At 50.7% G+C, this 24,475-nt stretch overlaps 1 protein-coding gene across 1 annotated transcript; it reads left to right on the top strand.

The window, feature by feature from the left end:
* Positions 1–234: 234 nt before the first annotated feature.
* LOC138080764 (liprin-alpha-1-like) lies at positions 235–23,035 on the top strand. Its single transcript, XM_068973624.1, is given in 15 exon segments — positions 235–351; positions 2,014–2,178; positions 3,220–3,369; positions 4,760–4,840; positions 4,842–4,874; positions 5,682–5,756; positions 6,101–6,184; positions 9,148–9,279; positions 10,506–10,568; positions 12,385–12,608; positions 14,412–14,640; positions 16,700–16,729; positions 19,350–19,498; positions 20,345–20,517; positions 22,911–23,035. Coding segments are annotated over 15 exon segments (1,830 nt in total).
* The last annotated feature ends 1,440 nt before the right edge of the window (positions 23,036–24,475 follow it).

Below are 24,475 nucleotides of genomic sequence, written 5' to 3'. Positions count from 1 at the left end.
CAGAGTGAGAGTGGTGTGTGAGAGCATCGTGTGTGAGAGCAGAGTGTCTGAGAGTGGTGTGTGAGAGCGTCGTGTGTGAGAGTGGTGTGTGAGAGCGGTGTGTGTGAGAGCGGTGGTCCTAGTGTGAATAGTGGTGGTCGTAGTGTGAGGTCGGTGGTGATACCTCAGGTGCTGAGGTATCTAACTGTGAAACAGCAGTTGCCCCTGAGTGGGGGGCTGCCCCCATCCGCGAGGATGGGTCGCAGAAGGGCCCGCCTATGGGCAGTTTTCCAGTGTTTCTACCCCAAGGCAAAGGCCAAGACAAGGAAGAACTTGGCCTCGGCCCAAGTCCTGGAAGCAGAGTGGCCTGAGGTGAGAGCAGCCGGGGGCTGGGCCTCTCGGATTGGCCTTCGCCCAGCGAATCGTTGGGGTTGTGTTTCATTTTATTAGCCTGGTTGCGGGCCCTGCCGGCCAGGGCGTTTTGGCCTTCTGGGCAGGATCGACCCCAGCAGGTTGACCTTGTAAGTGGTTGTGCAGGTGCTGCGTGGAGGATGGGCGGGGGCCCCACAAGAAGGGAAACACTGGCTGGAGGAGTCACTGGGGCATGTGGATTGAGCTATAGAGTCAGTCCTTGAAGCAGAAAGGCTAAGCCCCTTAACATCTCCCATCTTACAAAGCACAGAACAGTGTGTCCAGCATCTTAATGACGGGTACCTACTGCTTTTGTGTATAACACACACCCTCATAGCTTCACATGTCTATTACATGCCTCTTACAAGTATTGGGCAGTGTTCTAGGTGCTGAATAGTCAGTATGTAGTAGGGGAGACGTAGCCCAGGAGTTTTTTATTTGCACAAAGAAAACTAGAAGAATGAAAGACTCCATGTGGTTCAATTTGAGCAAGTTCACCACGTGGACGGCACCGCGTGCATGAAAATTGTGATAAAATACATATAACATGAATTTAACATTTTGCCAGTGTATTGAATGACTGGGTGACTTCAGTGGAGTCAGGCTAACAGATGGCCTTGGGGTGCCATCAGCCTTTTTCCCAGAGGAACACTCCAAAGCCTGATGGCCTTGTAGATCTTACCTCTCTTCCTCACCCTCCCCAGCGGTTCTAGGTCACTTGTCTGTGTGTCGTTTAAAAATCTCTTTATCCACTTTGTTGTTAGGTTTATGTTTAGGGAAGTTACTCAGTCTTCCCTGGGTCCTGAGAAGGCAGGCTTGGATTCTGGGTTCTCCCCTGCCGCATGCCTGCCAGGTCGAGGTGGAGGCTGAAGGCCGGTCTGAGTTGTGGTGGTCTGTGTGGTCTTGGAGTCAGTGGACCCCTGTTCTCTGGAGGGACAGGGAGATCCTTTGTATGGAGCCTGTGGAGACTTGACAGGGTCATCTTCAGAGTCTCGCTCTCTTTTGAATCTGTGTTTGCATTTAGTCATTTACTCATTTCACTGTTTTCTAGGAGTTGGCAACATCTACGGAAGAATTCAAAATGTGCTGGAAGCAGCTTCTTGCGAGAGAGGAAGAAAAGGCTGTGCTCATAGCAGAACGGGACCACACCAGGGTCAGTAGGGGATTTAAACGGGTTGACCTTTGCCCCGCGGGGGTCACCGCTGGGCTCCGTGTTGCTGTCTTTAAACTCTGTCTGGTTTTCAAGTCATTTTTCACATCTTCCCACTGAGCAGACCAGAGTGGATCAGTTTGGGGTTCTCATACTTTGCTTCAAATTTATGAGGAGAGCTAATAGAATTTTAGTACATTTGAGGGGGGAGTTCTCTGAACTTACAATTTGGTCCATGCTACAGTTTGTGTGGGGTCTTAGTTCCCCTACCAGGGATTGAAAGCCATGACCCCTGCAGAAGTGTGGAGTCTTAACTACTGGGCCACTGGGGAAGTCCACTGAAACTTTAGGCTGCACTGGCGGGATTCCGACTTGCCTTAGCATGTTTCCGGCGATAGCATGAGGCTTAGAGGGGTTATCGGCCCTGAATTCAAGCCTGAGGTTGACGGTGCTCCTTTGGCCCTGCCCTGCAGCTGCTGCTGGAGCACCTGGAGTGCCTGGTATCCCAGTACGTACCGTCCCTGCAGATGACGGCGGGCAAGGGGCAGGCGCAGTCCCCAGCCGGCATGACCAGCGAGCTGGAGGTGCTCAAAGCACTGAAGTCACTCTTTGAACACCACAAGGCCCTGGACAAGAAGGTACCAGCCACCCGGCCATCCCAGATTTGTACACTTGCTGCCTTGTTAGGTGGATGATGCATGTATTTATGTAACTAGTTGACTTTTGAGCTTCTTGAATTCTTGTAAATACATTTTTTCTATAAGAAGTCAAGAGTTTTTTATGGTTAAAAAGTATTGCCTGCGTCCATGCTCAGTCATGTCCGAGTCTTTGCGACCCTGTGGATTGTAGCCCACCATGCTCCTCTCTTCCTGGGACTTCCCAGGCAAGAATACTAGAGTGGGTGGCCATCTTCTACTCAAGGGGATCTTCCCGACCCAAGGATCGAACCTGCCCTCTTGCATTGGCAGGTGGATTCTTTACCATTGATCCACCTGGGAAGCCCCCAGTTAAAAAGTATTCGTTGGTATAAATGTCTCAAGATTTATTATATTCTGTATATCACTTTCAATTAAAAACTAGGTAATAGAATGATTTTAGGATAACATTTTTTCCTCTCAAACTTAGAATTTAAAGCTGTTAATAAGCAGATTTTCTTGACGTTATGATCAATGAGATACATTATGTGTATTCTGTTACAGTAGCCGTGTATTAGGGTGAGTATACAATGGCAACCCACTCCAGTACTCCTGCCTGGAAAATCCCACGGGTGGAGGAGCCTGGTAGGCTGCAGTCCATGGGGTCTCGAAGAGTCGCACACTACTGAGCGACTTCACTTCATGCCAGATACCTTCCCTCTGGGAATTCTTGCAGTGACAGAGTAGTTTAGTGTCCTTTTTGTTTGCTGTTTGGGTTTATTATGTAGAAAAGAAGCTTGGTAAATCGAGTGGCCAGACAGACGTTAAGACAGATGGGTGCCATCGTGGCAAATGTGATATGTGAGGTAGGCGCGGTTTTGCTCACATCTCAGAAAACTGCCATGTCTAGGACTTTAATTTTGAGGACGCTAATTTTATGTTTGATTTGAAACTTAGGATTTAGTCCTGCTTTTTTACTCTTAAGTGTATCGGAGTATTCTATGATAATGACTTACCTTTTCTCCTCTGCAATTCCTGGTGTAGGCTATGGCCCAGAAGGAGGACATGGAGAAGAGAATCACTACACTTGAGAAACGCTACCTCGCTGCACAGCACGAAGCCATCTCTGTGCACAACCTCGATGATAAACTTGAAAATGAAATCGCAAATAAGGATTCTATGCATCGACAGGTAGTGGCTTTTACTGAACTGTGTCTGACTTTTCTAGTAGTGAATAGTGAGGAAGGAAGGTGAAGACCTTTTCATGTGACTCCCATGTAGGAAATCAAGGCCCAGTGGAAAGTTCTTAGGACCCTAAACTACTGCGTTCATAAGTGTGGATGGACATCATGATACATCAGCTGTACTGAAAGGAAATACACTTTTTTAAAAATTGAGGGTGACTGCAACTAACAGGTTTGAGTTATTTGGGATTTGGTTTAACCCTTGTGCACTTGCACTCCTGACTCTTGTTTTACTTGCCTTGAATGTGTTGGCTTGTTAGCATTTTTACTGAAAGAGCAGAGAGCAGCAGGGAACTTCACAGCAGCTGGCTGCCTGTTGGGAACTGGGGTCACTGTGACAAAAGGCAGGGTTAGAGCTCCAGTCTGATTAGGCTTTGTACGTCCTGTGGTTTGGTGAGCTTTACTTGCTCCTGTTCCTGTGTGGTCTCAGATAATCAGGACTTAACCAGGAAAACCAAATCTGGCTTTTCCAAAACAAAGTGAGTCAGTCTGGTGTGTGACAAAGTGTATCATTGGCCCCACTACAAAAATAAAATAGTAGAAAGCCATTGAAATGTGTGGTGTGGAATGCTAATTTAGAGCATTACGACATACAAAAGAATGGCTGTAAAAGGCGGATCAGAAAAGACTATGTACCATGTGCTGTTGTTTTCTGAGTGTTTTAAAGTTTCCTTTATTGTTTATGTATGTACCTAGAGTAATACACACACAGAAAATATAAGAAGGCAGCTTAGAAATAAATGCTAACCTCTCAGGAACCCGAGCGTATAGATGATTTCATTCTTTTTCTTTTTCAAAAAGAATCTGTCTAATTGTTCTACACTGAAACTTTTCAGAGTAAGAAGATCTGTTAAAAGAATAATCATGCATTTACAAATACTAGTTGACTGGCATTTCCCCAGGCACACTCTGATCAGGTCTGTATTTCAGAAGAGATGAACGCCATATTTTGGCTTACAAGGCCATGGCCGTCTGCGGTCGGTAGGCTTCCCTTCAAATGATGATTCTGGTGATGTTTTAAGAAGGGTCAGTACTGACCCTTAACTTGTCAATAAGAATGAATAGGCTTCTACAGAAACCTGATCTTCTTTAATCTATAAGAACTTTTTTTTTTTTAAGACTTCTTTGGAGACGTTTAGGAAAAGCAAATACTCTGGCAGGAGGTGTTCTGCCCACTGAGACCAAGCCCAGGAACACTGAGAGAAAAATTACCGTGACGCAACTTCTGAAACAGAACTAATCCTGTAGACACATGCATTTAGGTTTTGCCTCAGCTTACTAAACTGGCAGAGGCTACACCAGTTGGCCCGTCTTGATGTTCTGCTCTCCCTTTGGAGAAGGAGGATAAAGACCGACAGTTGCAGGAGTGCCTGGAGCTGGCAGAGCAGAAGCTGCAGCAGATGCTGCTGGAAGTGGAGGCTTGAGCTGGCTCAGCGGGTGGCTGCGCTCTCCAAGGCACTGCTCTTGGTCCCCGCGGGGCTGGCGCGGGGAGGGCCTGTTCCCCTGCTGCTCAGTCCACGAAGGAGCGCAGACACAGGTCCTGCTGCCCGTCTGAGATGGGAGCACTCCCTGAGTGTCAGACAGTCCCCGCTCCCGTGTCATCCCTGCGTTAGTTTCCCTCCAGTTTTGTTCTGTGCTTTGTGTGTCCCCAGGTGCTTCAGCTCCGAGTCACTGTTGCTCAGAGTTCAGTGAGCAACTCAAAGCCTAGCAGGATAAAGAACGAGAAAAATCCCATTCTCATTTAGGAGATGACCCAAATAGCTCTGTCATGAAAACAGTTTTAAGTCTTTATTCATACATTGTTGACTAAGTCACAGCAGGGCACTGTGCAGACCCGGGGCCCCACTCCCAACTTGCAGTCCCCAGAAGCCCACGGGTGAGAGGCAGCGTCCTGGAAACCTGGTGCTGCCGGAGCATGGTCCCCACAGCCAGCCAGCCACCCCGTCCTTCTGGTGGGAAAGGTGTTGCGCCTCACTGCTGGTGGGCACTGGCTGGGCATGGAGAGGCGGGCCGGACCTGTGCTGACCCGGCTGTCTGTCGGAGCGTTGCCTGGAGCTCAGTGAGCCGCTGAGGGGCCGGCCTGTCTCCGGAGGCGGGTGGTGTCCGGTGGGAGGCTGGTGGTGTAGGGTGCTCACAAACCCTCCCAGAGCAGGGTCACTAAAGGCCGCCAGGGGGCGGCCTTCTGCCTGTGATCTTCCTCTCAAGGGTTGGTTTCTTCTCTCCCCTGGCATCTTTGCTGTCTGTCCCAGGTCGGCCTTGTAGTCTGAACTTTTGTCTTCCGGAAGCTCTGCCACTAAGGAGGCTAAACTGTTCGAACTTGCCTCCCAGCTTAGGAAGGTAGAAAGTGTGCCCCGGTGTGTCCTGTGCTTGCCACTCCCTGCTGCCCGTGCTGGCTCGCCACAGGCAGTCTGAGGAGGGGGCGCATCGGCTGCGGCTGCGAGGCCTGGGGCGGTGCGGAGCACCTCTCCTCTCAGGAGCCGGTCACCAGCACTCTCCATCACCCACGTGTTACACACGAAGCCGCGCTGGCTGCTTGAGCAGGCCTGCGGGTGTGGCCCCCGTGAACCCAGGGCCAGTGGTCTGCACAGAGCATGGCCCGCTTGCCGCCCCTGCGGTCACAGCCCGCGTGCCGTCAGGACAGGGTCGTTGTGAGCAGAGCTGAGGCTGTTCTTGGCCGACAGGCGGGAGAGAGACACAGCAGCATCGAGGAGAGGGTGCACCAGAGAGAGGCCCCAGTGGAGAAGAAGAGCAAGGAGCTGCCTTGGGTGCCTGTGGGCCGGAGACGTGGCTGGGCGGGGCCGGCGCTGCCTTTCTCTGCCGCTCCAGTCTCTGCCGTGGAGTGTGCGTGTGTGGCACTGTCTGCTGATCCAGGCACCCAACCTCGGGAGCAGGGCCAGATGTGGTCGCCCGTGGGTGGTGGGCAGGGGCCAGTGGGTCCCCACGTTCAAGGAGGACATTTGTTGCTCTGACCAGCCAGGCCGGGGAGCTGCTCAGGATACAGTTGGACCTTACGAGTGCCCCTCAAACAAACCTGAGGGTGCCAGCCCGAGGCCCGTGAAACGGAAGGCATGGTGCCCAGGTGTGGAGGTGCTTGCCTCGGACGTGGCGCTGAGGTCCCACATGCCAAACTGCTGGTCCTGACGTGGGGTGTGTGTGTAGGATGGCTGCTCCTAGGCAGGAGGAGAACCGTAGGTGCGCTGCGACAGAAGGCGCGCTAGAAAAGGGCGATGGTGGAGGCTCGCATCAGAGAGCCCTGAGAGAGGTTTCCCGGAAGGGCTGGCCACACAGCGGTACCGACCATCCAGGAAATGGAGTGGGGATCCCAGGTCCAGCCTCAGGGGTCAGTACTGTCCCCACCATAGCTGTGTTCTTGGGCCTGGACTGCAGAGCCTCACATGCGGGCTCCCGGGGGCTGTGGCTCTGACTCCCATCATGAGGCCTCGGTGAGGCTCCCTCCCTGCTTAGAGAGCTCAGTGTCTCCCGATCAGGGGTGCACTGCCTTACTTTCAGAACTGCTGCTCCGAGGCTCTTGAGATTGGGATGCTGTTTCTGACTAAGCCAATTCAAAGTAAACTTTTGTTTTGCTTTAAAAATATTTGAATGCCGATGCCTTATTAGGGAAGCTGTGACAGGTTTTATTTCCTTGGGCTCAAAAATCACTGCAGATGGTGACTGCAGCCATGAGATTAAAAAATGCTTGCTCCTTGGAAAGCTACGACAAACCTAGACAGCATATTAAAAAGTAGAGACATCGCTTTGCCGACAAAGGTCCATATAGTTGAAGCTATTGTTTTTCCAATAGTCACGTATGGATGTGAGAGTTGGACCATAAAGAAGGCTGACCACTGAAGAATTGATGCTTTTGAATTGTGTTGCTGGAGAAGACTCTGTTTTAACAGAAAATGTTTAACAGAAAATAACCCTGTCAACCCACTCCAGTACTCTTGCCTAGAAAATTCCATGGACAGAGGAGCCTGGTGGGCTGCAGTCCATGCAGTCGCGACGAGTCAGACACAACTGAGCGACTTCACTTTCACTTTTCACTTTTCACTTTCATGCACTGGAGAAGAAAATGGCAACCCACTCCAGTGTTCTTGCCTGGAGAATCCCAGGGACTGTGGAGCCTGGTGGGCTGCCATCTGTGGGGTCGCACAGAGTCAGACACGACTGAAGCAACTTAGCAGCAGCAGCAGTAGCAACCTGTTTTTTAATTTTTTATGATGGAATATTTCAAACATGCACAAAGTGGACGGAGTAGTATAATAATAACCCATGACCAATCAATTAGCCTAAGCAGTTTCTCACACAGGGCCAATCTCAAATATATCATTCTTTTGTCTTCTCTCCATTTTTTTATTATATAGTAGGTCCTAAAACATCTTTTTCAACCATGAAATTGATGCTTGTTTTATAAAACACAGACTTTCCAACTTTGTTATTACATTTTAAAATTGCTTGAGGTAGTGATTTCAAGTGTTTTAATATGAATTTTCATATTGGAAAAGACCCTGATGCTGGGAAAGATTGAAGGCAAGAAGAGAATGGATGACAGAGGATAAGACAGTTGGATGGCAGTTCTGGGAGTTGGTGATGGGCAGGGAAGCCTGGCATGCTGCAGTCCATGGGGTCGTAGAGTCAAACATGACTGAGCAACTGAACTGAACTGAATATGAATTATAATTGGAAGAAAAGCTATGACCAACCTAGAAAGCATATTAAAAAGCAGAGATATTACTTTGCCATCAAAGAAACACCTAGTTAAAGCTATGGTTTTCCCAGTAGTCATGTATGGATTGTGAGAGTTGGACCGTAAAGAAGGCTGAGCACCAAAGAATCGATGCTTTTGAACTGAGGTGTTGCAGAAGACTCTTGAGAGTCCACTGGACTGCAAGGAGATCAAACCAATCAATGCTAAAGGAAATCAGTCCTGACTATTCATTGGAGGGACTGATGCTGAGGCTGAAGCTTCAATACTTTGGCCACCTGATGCGAAGAACTGACTCATTGGAAAAGACCCTGATGCTGGGAAAGATTGAAGACAGGGGAAGAAGGTGCAACAGAGAACGAGATGGATGGATGTCATCACTGACTCGATGGACGTGAGTTTGAGCAACTTCTGGGAGACAGTGAAGGACAGGGAAGCCTGGCGTGCTATAGTCCATGGGGTCACAAAGAGTCAGACACGACTGAGTGACTGAACAAGAGCAATCATTACAAAGAATTCAAGTGATGTTTCATGTAAAGGAAAATATGTGAAAGTCTATCTCCACTGGCTTTTTTTCCAAAATGCATTTTCTCACTTTTTGCTTTATAAATTGAATTCATTTTACACCCTTAATCCAGAATCAAGCTTCTGTTTATATACTGGGAAATTCCTCCACCGACGTGTGTGTAAGCCGATCCCCTTTCAAGTGTACTTGTTTCTGAGTGTAAATCTGCTTGCTCCTCGAGCCCCTTCGACAGGAAATGGCTGGTGACACTAAGGTCCCCCAGGTGCTCTGCCAAGGAGAAGTGTTGGAAGTGACGTTTGACCAGTATAAGTCCCTGCCTCCCTCTGCACCTGCCCGTCTGCTCTGGGGATGCTCAAGAGCCCACCAGAGCTGGCCGTGGGAGGGGACCGCCTCGGGAACTAGGGCACAGGCCACTCACGTCGCGGCTCCCCGGTGCTTTTAAATAAACGACTATACTTGCCGTTGAAGTTTATGGGTTTTCGTTTTTCCTGTTTTAGGCAAGGCAAAGAGAAGAGATGAATGAAGAACACAATGAACACTCATCAGACACCGTGGATAAGCTTCTGTCTGTTTCAGATGAGAGGCTTCAGCTTCATCTGAAGGAGAGAACGGCTGCTCTGGAGGATAAGGTGAGCCAGCTTCACGGCCCCTTTACAAGAGGCGCATGTGGCCTGGCCTGGCTTGGCCCGGTCTGTGTGTGGGGGAAACCTCCAGCACAGGAGTTGGAAAACTCCCAGAGAGGGCGCCAGACAGAATGTCTTTACTGGTTAGAGTAGCAGCATTTCATGCTAGTCACTAAGCATGACAGCCTCCACAGGCAGTGTGTAAAGGAACAGACATAGATGAGTGCCCGCAACCCTTACAGAAAGCATCAGTGAGGCAGATCCACCAGTGGCCCCGATGTCACCAGCTGCTGTGCTAGAACATTCTTCTAGGTCCACCTTCACCCCTTCGTTTCTTCCTTAGAAGTTTATTTCTGGGGCTTTGCTGGCAGTCCAGTGGCTGGGAGCCTGCCTTGCAAGGTCAGGGAAGCAGGTCCGATCCCTGGTTGGTGAGCTAAGATCCCACCTGCCACGCGGCAATCACATCAATGGAACCTCGCATGATGGAGCTAAGGCCCGATGCAGCCAAATCAATAAGTTTAGTTCAGGATCTTTTATATAATGTGATAGAAAAGATTGAAGCAAGTAAAAGCAAGCATTCTCATATTGCAACTCCAGCCATCTCTCATTTGATTTGCTTTGGAAAATGTCTGACAACCTCTATCAGAGCAGCTCAGTGGGCAACAGTCTTGTTCAGGTTCAGTGAAAACCTGTCCCAGCTGCACCAGTGCCCTAAAGACGAGGCCCAGAGCCTTCGCTGAGGTCGGTGCTTGGGCGACGCTTGTCTGAGAGAGACCCATGGTCACTACAAGTTCTGTGGCGCATTTTCCCCTCACAAAACCCAAGATGACACCCACACCTCACTAGAGACCTCAATTCACCATGACCTGTGGGCTGGCCCTGAGGTGGGGATAGTTTTGTTTCAGGTTTGAATTTTGCATGTGAAACCTGAGCCAGTTTCCTGAGTGAGCACTGAACTGCAAAAGCTGAAAGCAAGTATAAAGCAGTTTCACTTATCCCAGGGACCTGGCCTCCTTGGATCTTGAAGATCAGTCGGGAAAGGAGGAGTTTTTCTGTGTACAAGTTAGTGTTAACAGTTGTCATCCGGCTTCGTGCCGACAGTTCACTCTGGGCGCGAAGTCCGCCCCTCATCCCGAGGTGCCTTATGCTTTCACTCAGGAGAGTAGCCATCCCGCAGTCCACACAACGTCTGTTAAGAATTGACTCTAAAGCACTGTGTGTGTCTTTTTCAGAATTCTCTCCTATGGGAAGTTGAAAATGCAAAAAAGCATCTAGAAGAAATGCAAAACGACAAGGTCCTTAAATCTCTAAATCCTTTAGAAATGTGTTAAGAGCTGAACTGAGCTGGGTTCCTTGTTACAGTTACTGCAGATGCTTAGCGGAAGTGGAGTTACATTTTCCTTATGGCTAGTCTGCTGCTGTAACGTGTATAGAGTTTCTGGTTTTGAACATTGAGTGTGATTTGCATTGTAGGTGGATTTAGAGTGTGTGGCTGGTGTGTGTGGTTCAGAATTCTGAGTAGTCCTTTCTGGGTTCACCCGAAAGCTGAGACAAAGCATGAGCCTTTCATGTGGACAGTGCTGTCCATCAGAAAGATAATACGAGCCACATACACAATCTAAAATTTCCTAAAAACGAACGGGCTGCTTTACGTGCTTTTTTCACTGCGAGTTCTGAAATCTGTGTGATTTCCACACCGAGCTTTGCACCAGCCTGCATCACATCGTCAGTGGCTGCACGAGGCGAGTGACTGCCGTGGCCGACAGCACAGAGCTGCCAGGTTGAGTCGAGTGACTCGGAAACTCGGCCCGTGTGACTTGTTTAACCCTGTGAGGAAGTGAAGTGGGGTGTAGAGGAATGAATGTGAGGAATGCCCAGGAATGAATGTGAGGGGGAGACAGTTTAAAGCAATGAGAGGAGCGAGGGCAATAGAGTGAGTCCTGTCCCCCACCACCTGAACCCCGGCCCCAAGTCCAGCTTCTCTCTACAGACTTCATTGTTGTCAATGGCTTGCCATGTTTCCTCCAGAAGCTTTTCTACACCTGAGATGTAACTTCTTCTTCATTATGGTTTATAAGGGTTAGTATTGTTCTGAGTGTTTATCTTTGCTATGGAACACTTAGAGTACAGTTTCTCAGAGTTAAAATGTTCAAAAATGTTCAATTTTAAGGCTAGAGAATGGAGAGGATGTGCCGATAGGGCTGATGGGGGTGAACCCATAGGCAGCTAGTTCACTGGAGTGGAGCAGGCATGATGGCAGGTGGTCCTGGAGCCAGGAAAAGGGGTGGTCCATCCCTGGGGTGGGGTCATGATGAAGTTAGAAAGTGAGGATACTGGCCACGGGGGACAGGGAGCCGGCAAGCCAGCACCTCGAGGCTGCCCCGCTATTGCTTTGAGGTCATGTCTGGGCAAACAAGGCAGGACCTGGGTGAGAGTGGGGCAGGGGGGAGATTTATGGAGAGAAGGGTGTGAGGTGTGAGAGTGGGAGGGCAGCACGGGGCCCAGAAGGCACTCTCCCGTGCATCTCACGTGACAGAGGTGCCCTTGCAGTGTGAGGGGCCATCCCCAGAAGAGCCCGAGGGCCTGTGCCCTGAGAAGAGAGCCACGGGAGTCTGGCCCTCCCGGCCCCTGGCTGCCCCTTCTCACTCCTGTCTGTGCGTGTTCAGACCAGCCTGGGAAACGGAGGGCTGGGAACCCGTGAGGACGGCACTCCTCGGCGAACTAGTACCAGTGATGACCGGTGGGGTGGACCCAGCAGCTGTGGACGTGAAGGATTTTTTTTTCTAATTTTCCTTCAGCCTGGCTGATGGAAGCAAGGATGTATTTTTGTAATTTTCGGTTTTTGTGTCTGACTCCATCAGCCCACCCTTGTGAATAACCTCATAGGATTGCCTTCCATCCACGCTGAGACCTGAATGTCACCAGGCCATCAAGGAACTGGATTCTCCTCCTGCCCGTTTCTTCAGTACCGCTCGCTTAAGAGATGGCAGTGTCTCATAAGCAGTGCCCATTTGTCCCAAGTCAGGGCTTCCATGTAAAATTGTGTTCAGTTCCTGACAGACTTGAGCTGTCCGGAATGTTGCTGACGAGACGTGGTCCTCTCATGCCCAGGTGCAGCCCCTGAAAGATCAGGACCAGGAGCGTGGGCAGCAAGTCAGCGTGCTGGCCAACGTGGCCCAGGTGTTGGAGAGTGAGGAGGGCGTGTCTGACGGCGAGGGCAACGGGGTCACCCTCTTCAGCACGCCCGCTCTGCTGTCGCCCAGTGGGCAGGCCGATGCCAAGACTCTGGCCTTGAGGATTCAGGAGCAGCTGGACAAAATCAACGAAGAGATCCGGTGGGTGTTCCAGAACCCAACTCCCCAGAAACTCGGTTTCTCTGAGGAGCTGTCTTCTGCTTAGAGAAGTCTGAGTGTTCCATAGTGAGAAAACTGACTTCAGGTCTGCTTCGAGAATTTTCAGTTCTGAGATTGCCCTTGATTATAGAGCTCAGTCAGCCAGGACATTCTGTCCATAGTGTGGTGTCAGCACTCTGTGGGGGGCTGTTGTGGGGTGTCCCCCCTCAGCTCTGGGCCCCAAGGTGGGTGAGGTGCCGAGGCAGTGTCCCCTGTGGCCCGTGCACCCTCCAGCACTGAGGGTTCGCCCTCGTGTGTCCCTTGGAGCCTTCCAGGTTCTGGTGAAAAGCCACCTGGAACAGAAAAGCTGGGGTTTTGGGGTTGGCAAATTCCCACTCAGATCTGCATTTTCCTTTTTAACTTAATACATTGTGAAGATTGGCTTGTTGTAAGACAGTGATCCAAGGAAATGTGTTTGAGTTTTTCTCATCTCATCAGTATATTTAAAATGTTTTCTTTAGACCCAGTCTTGGCAGTTATAACAGTTTACAAAACAGGATAGAACCCAGAGGCCCACCTCTTGGTGAGCACGGGGCCCTGGGTCTGGGTGAAGCTGGGGTGCCGGGGGCCCTGAGGCCTGCCTGGTGCCATACCTGCACAGCTGTGCCTCCTGTCCCGAGTCCACGTTCAGAGTGGCCGCAGGCCAGTGACCCTGCACAGGACCTGGCAGAGCTGCTGCTCAGATTGTTCTCATCCCGTCACCCCTGGCTGAGGTGCCCGTTCCTGCCAGTCGAGTGCGGGGGGCTCGGGGAAAAGGCAGGGGTGAATGGCACAACCAGCAAATACAGATGATGCCGCCTGCACTTTTGATGCTGAGACAGACTGCTTTGTGGGCCGTGTCTGAGCACAAACAAGCTCAGAAATGTTGTCTTTTCTCATCCCCGTAGGAAATTTAGAACAGTTATATATTAATATTTTTATTTTTACAGCACGTTGTCAGGTAAAAGTGATTTTTCCTTATGCAACAAGTTGACTTGATGTAAATGGTAAATTCTGTCCATCAACTTGTCAACAGTGAAAAACTTTCAAGATGTATAAGTAGAAGTGAAACTGGAGAGTTTACTACCTCTAAGGATCTTGTCTTTTAATTTGAAAATCATTTTATTTGCATAATCATGTATTTAATCTGTATATGGAATCATCCATGACACAGTAGGGGAGAAGAGCAGTAACTGTGACTTCTAGGTTAATGCAGCTCATTGGCATGAATCCAGAAACTCACACAGAGCTGGTGGAGAACTCATCAAGTGATGCGTTTGTACATATACAAGCTTAAAAAGAAATGAAAAGTTCAACTCAGCACTCATCTGGTCTGCAGACTTGTGTTTAGAAACTCCAGCTTGCTCGTGCATGGCTGTTTTGGTTATACGGAGTTCCCGATTCCCAGTGGAAAAGATTTGAGGCACTGACGTGCATCTCTGCCCTGAGAGCAGAGCAGGTAAAGCTTGTCAACTTCAGGCATCTCTTCACAGGGAGAGAGTCACCCCCCCAGGCCCCATCAGAATGTTAGAGTAAATAAGTCAAATCAAACGTGAAGGATCAGGGGCCACTTTGTAAGACTCCATGATAAGTTATTCTGAGTTTGAGAATATTCAAAAGAGGGAAAGCTGAACCTTTTTGCTGAGATGTTAATTGAGAAACTGTTCCTGGAATTTGCTAATCGTGACACAAAATGCAAGCCCAAATTTGTTGTCCAGACACGTTCCTCTGCTGACAAAGGCAGGTGATGATTTTATTCTATTTTAGGCTGGTCCAAGAAAAGGAGAACACGGATCAGCGGGCCGAAGGGATTGAGAGCAGGGTGGGCAGGAGGAGCTTCAGCAACCTTCGTCGTTCTCAATCCTCGAACTCCCTCAAGCTGAATCCCGCCTCCTCGCATGCCGGCTCCTGCCCGCCCAGCAGAGGGCGCTCCAAGCCCCGAAGGAGGCGGCACAGCCCCGCGCGGGAAGTAGACAAGCTGGGCTTCATGACTGTGGTATGTGTCTGCCTCCTTCCTGCCGCGTCCCTCCCCGAGCACATAGGTTTTCTTTTGTTTGTTTGTTTTTTCTCTTTTAACCCAGAAGAAAATCAGGTACACTTGCTACGCTCAGAGGTCTAAGATTATTAAAACTGCCTAGTCTTGAATCGGGCTTCCCTAGTGCCTTAGACGGTAAGGCGTCTGTCTGCAATGCAGGAGACCCGGGTTCGATCCCTGGGTTGGGAAGATCCCCTGGAGAAGGAAATGGCAGCCCACTCCGGTATTCTTGCCTGGAAAATCCCATGGACCGCGGAGCCTGGTAGGCCACTGTCCATGGGGTCGCAAGGAGTCGGACACGACTGAGCGAAATCATTCCATAATCGCACAGCGACAAATTAGTCTTGATATCTGGACCCCTGGCTTAGGAATCTCAACTGGTCTGCTCGCTGATGGGCCTGGCCGTGTGCTCAGGCCAGCTCTGCGTGTGAAACCAGGTTAAAAGCCCGGTGCCCCAGGGCCCCAATGAAGAAGTCGGGCTTCCTCAGTCTTCCGAGTCTGAAAACGAGATGACGACCTAGGGCTTTTGGTGACAGAGTGTGCGGCTCTAAAGCACATGTTCCAGCTTTCTTCCATGTTTAGCTTAGGTTTTGTGAGTGCATTGCCGTTTACCCCATGAAATCATGTTTACAACACTCTGCTTTGTAACTGCACTTGTATTATCACTTTCTTTCGGTTACCACCCGTTTCATGTTAGCTGCATTGTTAGTCGGCATATAATTAAATTAACTGTGAACCATTTAGCGGCATGTGAAGTGGTAACTAGTCCATTTTGTGGTCTTTGAGATACTGTTTTTATAATTTGCATCATTGGCTAATTAGTTGATATTTAAAAATCTTCGACGATTTCTCTGTAGTTTCATGATTGATTTCTTTCTGAGTATTTGTGAAAGAGCAGTTCTGTATATTCTGTCCTGCTGTTGGAGTTCTCTGACGGTGTGTCTGCTTTCATCATTGGTTTCGATTTCCTGGCTCATCCTGTTGTCTGCTTAGTGGTTGCCAGTCCAGACCCCAGCTCCCCACCACTGTCCCGCCTCGCCCCCGAGGCTGCAGTTGACCCATCCATCTCCCCTTCCCCGTCCTCCCACCTGCTCTGGTCATAGCAGTGCTGTGGTCCACAGCAGGTGTGCCCTTAGTCGGGTTTGTGCTTTGTCTTCATGTCTCATCACATGGTGTTTTACCCCCACAGCAGTAACTTTGAATTAGCATATCACTATGCAGATACAAGCATAATGTAGATGGATCCTAAACCACATATTACATATGTGTAATTCATCAATGAGATTATCCTTGCATAAAGGAATGATCTTCTTAAGTGTAGAATTAATGGACTTTTGACACAATATCCTTTCTGTGTTGGTGCTTGTATTTAAGACTATAAATCTCATCAGCTTTTGCACAGTTAATGTCTCTACTAGACTCTTTAAAAAAGCATCTTCTATGGTTAATAAAATGTAAAGACTGCACCTGCTGTTATGCTAGCTTTCATTCTTACATATTTTCACAGGGAACCTGCTTTCATCAATTTATTTTGAGAAGTTTTAAATCAAATTCTAAGTAAGCATTTTATGTTAATGTCCAATAGGTGGTTCGATTTGTTCAGTGTTCAAATAGGTATTATGGTAACTTCCTCATCAGTTAAATTACTATTTTAAAGTATAACATGTGTTTTATGAAGAGAAACTAACTTATAGAGAAGTTTGGCTGAGACTAGACAACTGTTAAGGGCCTTTTTTGTACAGAATGCTGTGCTTTAATAAATCATGATGTTGTAATAGAATTGTATCTTCCTGAGTAATAATTTATAGTGTTTCTCTAGTACATCTTGAATAGCTTATTTAATTTCGGTGGTCAAAAAAAATGTTCTGTTTCCAGTTACATGTTCTCTAAATCTTCATCTCACTTATATGTTTGCCATCATTTTTGCTATACTGTATTTGTCTATACTGATTCTTGAATTTTTAGCTTCAAAGTCTCAATAAATCTGGTTTCTCTTCATTTCTTTGCATGCATCTATCAGCCTAGTGATTTAAGGAAGCATTGTCGAAAGGTAAACTATTTAGTAATTTAGCATGCCTTTGTTTCTCTGTGAAGTATTAGAGAGTCCTTATCATTTTACATGAATGAACACTGTGTGGTCATGTACTGGTGAATAATTGACATTTTAGTGGAAGTAATGAAACTCACCCACCACTTAAACTATGCTGATGGTTCTGTTGGAAATAGGTCATTTGTTGGGACAATTGTAACAGTTTGCCTATCTCCCACTTGTTTGCCTTCTAATCATCTCATGCTTATTTATAATAGACATAGTATTTATTATTTTAAAATTTTTCTTTACTTATTTTTTTGGCTGTGCTGCAGAGCTTATGGGATCTTAGTTCCCCAACCAAGGATCAGACTAGTGTCTTGGCAGTGAAAGTGCCAAGTCCTAACGTCTGGACCACCATGGAATTTCCACTTAGTGTTTTTTTTAAAAACAAATGACTGAATCAGGGCCAGAGAAGTTAGATTTGGGGGAAGCCAATTTAATGACGGTGGGTAGCAGTGTGCAGGAGACTCTGTGCGCCAAGCACCGTGTCGAGTGCTTCCCGAGTCTGTCATCTAATCCTGCAGATGCCCAGGTGAGGTCCAGGCTGCTGTTACCCCATTCAGCAGACAGGGACACTGAGGCTTAGAAGGCCGAGCACCGTGCCCAGGCTCCCACACCTAGCAGTGTGGTTCAGACTGGTCTGATCAGAGCCTGGACACTTCCTGTGGTGCCGTCCAGCCCGCTTTGCTCCAGAGGCTCTCGTGTCCATCACGGCATCCCTGATGGAGGGAGCATCAGGAGGGAGCTCGCTGCCTCTCCCCTTTGGTCACTTGGTTGGGCCCCTGTTGTTGGAGTCCAGTGCCCCGAGGGCTGGCCTTCCTTGTCCCTCTCCCACTCCCAGCCTGCTGATGGAGCACTCCTGGGGCCTTCCTGCAGGACTCTGGCAGCCATGCTCCAGTTCAGGCAGCTCAGTGCCCGGGAGCCCTTCTGCTGGGCACAGCACAGCAGCGCCATCACCCTGGGGTTGGTGACCTGGCTGTGCCGCTCGCCTGCTCTGTGGCCCGCTTTGCCCTCCTGTTAAGTGAGAACACGGCACTGCCCATCCTAGGCACGTGGGCACCAGTGGCGCGGCTCCCATCCTGGGGGAGGGCAGCCAGGCTGGGGAGCCAGGGGCCTTCCTTAGGAGGGGCCCAAGGGAAGGGGCTGGCCGTGGTCCCTGACTCTGAGGCAGGTGTTTGTCTTCATTGAGTCTATAGTCAACCCAGGTGTGTCACTTCCCTGCTCTGTTCTTTGTTGTTTTCTGATTTTTATAAATGCTTATTTTACCTTGAATTTGAGATTGATCCCTGTTCAGTTCCATGTGGATAATTTCTAGCCTTTGTAGCCTTCTGTTGTCTGAGGTTTCTTGGTAGAGATCAGGGGAGGGTGCCCAGTTTATCCAGCTGCTGTTAAACGAGTTCAGCTGTATTTTGCACTAAGTAACTTTGTTGTCACCAAGCTCCTGTGGGGCTGCACTGGCTCAGTATTCTTTACAGAATCCCATTAAAAAGGACTGGTTAGTAGGTTAAAACAACACACTCATTGTTTATAAAAATACTTGCCATGCATGTTTCCTCAAACCTCCCCTGCTTAACCACACGCCCAAATGTATAAGTGAGACCTGTCTGGACCCCGAGGGGTTCATCTGTTCCCCACACTGTTGCCACCAGTGTCTTTCCTATCTTCAGACCCAGGACTAGCGGAAAAGCTGGGGGTCCAGATGAGATCATTTTGTTTTCATTAGTTTATTTTTTAATTGAAGGATAAGTGCTTTACAGAATTTTGCTCCTTTCTGTCAAACCTCAACATGAACCATCCATAGGTACACATACATCCCTTCCCTTTCGAACCTCCCTCCCAAATCCCTCTCCATCCCACCCCTCTAGGTTGATACAAGATTATTTCTTAGTGAAGACCTAGGAGAGCTTTATGTAAACCACAGTGAGCAAATGACACTCAAACTGGGTGTAAGCACTTCAGTGTGTAGCCCCCAGTCTGTATGTTACTGAGAAATACAAGCCAGACACATGGTGTTTGTACGGAGGGCTTAGGTACCTTTTCTGTGTTTCACTTGTCATGGGGTCAGTAACCTGCATCATCACTACAGATGATCTTGGGTGGTGGTACAAGCTGTTTCTTTTTCTCCTTCAAATAGAAAGGTCTGGACGGCTTTGCTGAGAGGTTTCTTACTCTTGCTGGTGGCGCTTCTGAGCAGCATCTGGCGATGAGCACAGTCCTTTCATCAGGGCAGTTCATGCCATGCAGGGTTCACAGTGCTGGCGTGGCTCTGCTGTCCTGCCTGGCAGGGCCATCTGGTCGCTGGATTCCAGGGAGTGCGGAGCCCGGGTGAAGGGAGGCTCCCGGCCGGGGTCTCTGCACTCAGTGGGGTGCTCTCGCTGCTCCACGGCGCCGCTTCTCTTGAACAAACAGTCCTTTAAGATGGCATTAAGCTAGAACAAGGCATTTTTTTTTGTACTTGGTGGATAGCATAGCTAATATATTTTCAAATAAGTTTCTGGTTATAATGTAAAGCCCGTGTGATTGCCTTTTTCGACACAGTCTATTGTTAGCCAATTTTACACTTACCTCACTCCCTCAGCTGCCAGCTTTACAGGAAGAGGTAGAAGATGAGAAGACCATCAACAAAGGGGAAACCTCAACCTCCGCCTTGCTGCGGTCTCTTCGGCTGGACCGGCTCATGGGGTCACTGCGCACAGCCAGCGACGAGGACATCAGGGACGCCTGCAAGTAAGGGGCCTGCTTGCCTCGTCGTCAGTTTCAGGAGCCCTGCGCCTCTTGTCTTGAAAGAGTTGCAACGATGATTGTAAAGGAATCCCACTGGATTCGGTGCCTGTGTTTAGTGGTGAACTTGAGGTGCTGGGGTAGAAGAGCTCAGTGACCTCAGTGATTTTAGAAAGCATCTATCTCTACGTATTGACTCCTGTGGGAGATTTCTTCCTGCTCTTGCTAGAGGTCTGCCCGGCCTGGGGCGCGTTCCTAATGGTTACGGCTCCGTGCCTCTCAGATTTGCTCTTGAGGGTCCCTCCCTTTTCCTCAGGGGTCTCCTCTCAGGAGACTGTCTGTCCCCTCCTGTGACTGACACTGTCCTCATACAGACCCCCACCTGCTGAGCTCCCGTCGTGAGCCAGGCAGCACTCAATGGCGGGCACATGTGGTCACCTGACCAGCAGACCTGCACAATGACCGTCGCTCTCCTGCCACGGCCGAGGACGGTCACCCTGCAGGAGGCGGGGGGAACTGCCCAGAACTGGGGAGCTCCCCTTCCCTGGGAGCGTCGTCACCTGCCGAGCAGCAACCCTAGGGAGAGTCGGAGCGCCCTCTGCACCAGCTCATCTGGGGTGAAGCCCTCCTTAGGGAAGAGCTCCAGTCAGCGAATCTCAGCTTCCCAGGGCCGTTGTTTATGGCCGAAGTCTGCATTGCTCGTGTGGAGTGTGGTTGGTGAAGGAGACTCCACTGTCTGCTGCGAGGTTGAGGCGCGGGTGTTGCTGGGTGGCCGGTTCTATCCGTAGGTCTTGTGGAGGGGTGTGTGTTTGCACGAGGGTGCCGGTTGAAGGTTGTTTTCTCTCCCCAAAGCTCGACAGGCTCTCAGAACGGCCCCGGGGGCAACGCCAGCAACAGCAACAGCAGCCAGAACTCGCTGCAGAAAGCCCCAAAGAAGAAGGGCATCAAGTCGTCCATCGGTCGTTTGCTTGGCAAAAAGGAAAAGGGCCGGCCTGGATACGGCAGCAAGGAGGTCTTAGGACCAGGTGGGTGCTTCACCATTCAGAGGGAGGAGGGTCTGCACGCATGTCCCTTCTGTGTCTCCCCCGCTGTCCCCTCGAGGCTCCCACTCACGCTGGGTGTCCTCCTGGGAGGAGCGGAGGAGGCGTCTGTCTTCTTTAGGGTCTGAGATAATCAGATCAGTTGATGAGTGGCTGGGTGGATGGATGGGTGAATGAAGAGTGGATGGATGGATGGACTGGTGAGTGGATGGATGGATGAACAGATGGCTGGCTGGATGGGTGGATGAACGGAACGTGGAATGAATAAAGCAGATGTTTGTACTCCACTGCTAGAAACATACTCTACGAAATTGACTGAGTAGGAGCCAGGCAATGATTGTTTCCTCTGTAACAGTGACAGCTGTTTGGAAATGGTCTAAGTGCTCATCAGTGAAGAGTGAGGTACAATCTGTGGGCACCCCACAAGGAACAGCACCCTCTCCTTCCTGCCACTTTCCCCATCCCCAGGAGCTCATCAAGGGTTCTGCCCATGCCCCCCACCCCAGCCCACAGCCACGCAGGTCCTCCTGGGGTCTCCTCATCACACAGTGTTATCATCAGGCCCCATCTCGCTCGGCTTCATCTCCTTAAGGACAGGGTATGTTCCTGCCTCTTCAGCCAGATATTTGTTGAGTGTCTTCTTTTTGCTGGGTGTGGGATTTACAGGGTAAGTGAAACAGATGTGGTCTGGAGCACAGTGAAGTGAAAAGAGAGAAAAAGGAGCAGATTATTAAATGCTATTCCTATTAGTAACAAATACAACACTGAGCTGGATGGTGCATTGATTATATACCAGATACTGCGTGTGCCCCTTACCAAGCAGGTGCTGCCACCTCCCGATTTACAGAGGAGGAGACAGTGATGGTCGCGCGGTTAGGGAGTGGTGAGGGCAGGTTCACATCCACGCAGTGGGACCATGCACTTTGCTGAGCCCCAGCCACCTCTCTGGTGGATGCAACAGGAATGAGATGGTTCTATGGCATCACTGATTCGATGGACATGAGTTTGAGCAAACTCTAGGAGATGGTGAATTACAGGAAAGCCTGGAGTGCTGCAGTCCATGGAGTGGCAAAGAGTCGTTCACAACTGAGTGACTGAACTAAAACCTGAGTGTGTGCTAAACTGCTTCAGTCGTGTCTGACTCTTTGTGACCCGAGGGACTGTAGGCCACTAGCTCCTCTGTCCATGGGATTCTCCAGGCAAGAATGCTGGAGTGGGTTGCCATGCCCTTCTCCAGGGCATCTTCTCAACCCAGGGATCGAACCCACATCTCTCGTTATCTCTTGCAGTGGCAGGCAGGATCTTTAACACTAGCACCACCTGGAGAGCCCCAGGGAACGCTGACAACTAGGAAACACAGAAAATAAGGGCTGCTCCTAAGTTAAACTGGAAGAGCAGCAAGCACAGGTTGAAAAGAGGAAAACACACGAGGAGCGACAACAGTGCCGACAGAATCAAGCCGGGATGTGTTCACCCACAAAGAAAATATCTGTGCCATTTGGAAGAGGAGCCCGTCAGCCCTCGGAGGGACAGTTGGAACTGGAATGAAAACCGAGGCCATGGTCAGCAATGCCCACCCACACGGTCCGAGTGGCATGGTGTCACTCACCAGCTTCCTGCGTCCCCAGAGCTGCTGGGGGTGACATCTGAGTGCTGAGACCGGGCAACGTCCCCGAGTGAGCTAAGGCATCCCTGCTCTCCTTCCAGTGCTGCTGCGGGGCCCTCTGTGGGCGGCCACCCTCATCCCCTGCTCTGCCACCCGCTGGGTCCTGGCTGTCCCCCTGGGATCCTTTCAGCCCTTGAGCTTGGGTGTTCCCAGCCCTCTGCCACACCAGACTGGGACGCAACTCCGGACTTGGGCTTGAGATATCAAGGAGACCGTGAATCTGGAAGGACACAGCCCTGGGGTCTTCGACTGACCATGTGAGAAGAGCAGGAGACCAAAGCCCCCTCAGGGAGGAAGCAGAGCTGGGGAACGTGCCCACTCTCACCGCTGCCTCCGGCACAAGAGCCTTTTCTTTGCCTCTCCTTGGCCTGAAAAGACCCCAGCTGCTGGTGATCCACAGGTGATTCCTAAAGATGCATATCCTGCAAGAGCTATTGTCTTGCTGCTCTGGGGCTGCCTAAATGTGCTCAGGAGCGTCAGACAAGTGGGGCTGCCACGCCTGATGCTGGGGGAGGGCCTGATGCTGGACTAGGGCCTGATGGCGAACTAGGGTCTGATGGTTGGGGAAGGTCTGGTTCTGGACTAAGGCCCTTTGCTGGGGGAGGGTCTGATGCTGGAGGAGGGCCTGATGCTGGAGGAGAGCCTGATGCTGGAGGAGGGCCTGATGGTGAACTAGGGTCTGATGGGGTGGAAGGTCTGGTTCTGGACTAAGGCCCTTTGCTGGGGGAGAGTCTGATGCTGGAAGTGGGCCTGATGCTGGAGGTGGGCCTGATGCTGGAGGAGGGCCTGATGCTGGAGGAGAGCCTGATGCTGGAGGAGGGCCTGATGGTGAACTAGGGTCTGATGGGGTGGAAGGTCTGGTTCTGGACTAAGACCCTTTGGTGGGGAGGGTCTGATGCTGGGGGAGGGCCCTGATGCTGGGGCGGGAATGTCTGATGCTGCACGAGGGTCTGATGCTGGACAAGGGCCTTATGCTGGAGGAGAGCCTGATGCTGGAGGAGGGCCTGATGCTGGACTAGGGTTGGATGCTGGGGGAATGTCTGATGCTGGACTAGGGCCTAATGTTGGGGGAGGGCCTGATGCTGGAGGAGGGCCTGATGCTGGAGGAGGGCCTGATGGTGAACTAGGGTCTGATGGGGTGGAAGGTCTGGTTCTGGACTAAGGCCCTTTGCTGGGGGAGAGTCTGATGCTGGAGGTGGGCCTGATGCTGGAGGTGGGCCTGATGTTGTACTAGAGCCTGATGCTGGGGGAGGGCCTGATGCTGGACAAGGGCCTAATGCTGGAGAGGGCCTGATGCTAGCGGAGGGCCTGATGTTGGGGGAGGGCCTGATGGCGAACTAGGGTCTGATGGTTGGGGAAGGTCTGGTTCTGGACTAAGACCCTTTGCTGGGGGAGAGTCTGATGCTGGAGGTGGGCCTGATGCTGGACTAGGGCCTGATGCTGGGGGAGGGTGTGATGCTGGGGGAGGGCCTGATGCTGGACAAGAGCCTAATGCTGGAGAGGGCCTGATGCTAGCGGAGGGCCTGATGTTGGGGGAGGGCCTGATGGCGAACTAGGGTTTGATGGTTGGGGAAGGTCTGGTTCTGGACTAAGGCCCTTTGCTGCGGGAGGGTCTGATGCTGGAGGAGGGCCTAATGCTGGGGGAGGGCCCTGATGCTGGGGCAGGAATGTGTGATGCTGGACGAGGGCCTGATGCTGGAGGGTCTGATGCTGGACTAGGGCCTGATGCTGGGGGAAGGTCTGATGCTGGACTAGGGCCTGATGCTGGAGGAGGGCCTGATGCTAGACTAGGGCCTGATGCTGGGGGAGGGTCTGATGCTGGAGGAGGGCCCTGATCCTGGGGCAGGAATGTATGATGCTGGGCTAGGGCCTGATGCTGGAGGAGGGCCTGATGCTAGACGAGGGTCTGACGCTGGGCTAGGGCCTGATGCTGGGCTAGGGCCTGATGCTGGGCTAGGGCCTGATGCTGGAGGAGGGCCTGATGCTAGACGAGGGTCTGATGCTGGGCTAGGGCCTGATGCTGGGCTAGGGCCTGATGCTGGAGGAGGGCCTGATGCTGGACTGGGGCCTGATGCTGGGAGAGGCCTTGATGCTGGGGAAGGGCCTGATGCTGGACTAAGGCCTGATGCTGGGGAGGATGTGATGCTGGAGGAGGTCCTGATGCTGGGGGAGGGTCTGATGCTGGAGGATGGCCTGATGCTAGGGGAGGGTCTGAAGCTGGAGGAGGGCCCTGATGCTGGGGTGGGAACATCTGATGCTGGACTAGGGTCTGATGCT

This window comes from Capricornis sumatraensis, chromosome 6 (assembly GCF_032405125.1).
Source record: "Capricornis sumatraensis isolate serow.1 chromosome 6, serow.2, whole genome shotgun sequence".
Classification (NCBI taxonomy): domain Eukaryota; kingdom Metazoa; phylum Chordata; class Mammalia; order Artiodactyla; family Bovidae; genus Capricornis; species Capricornis sumatraensis.
Note: the sequence above shows the minus strand (reverse complement) of the source record. Positions and strands in the feature narration are given on the sequence as shown.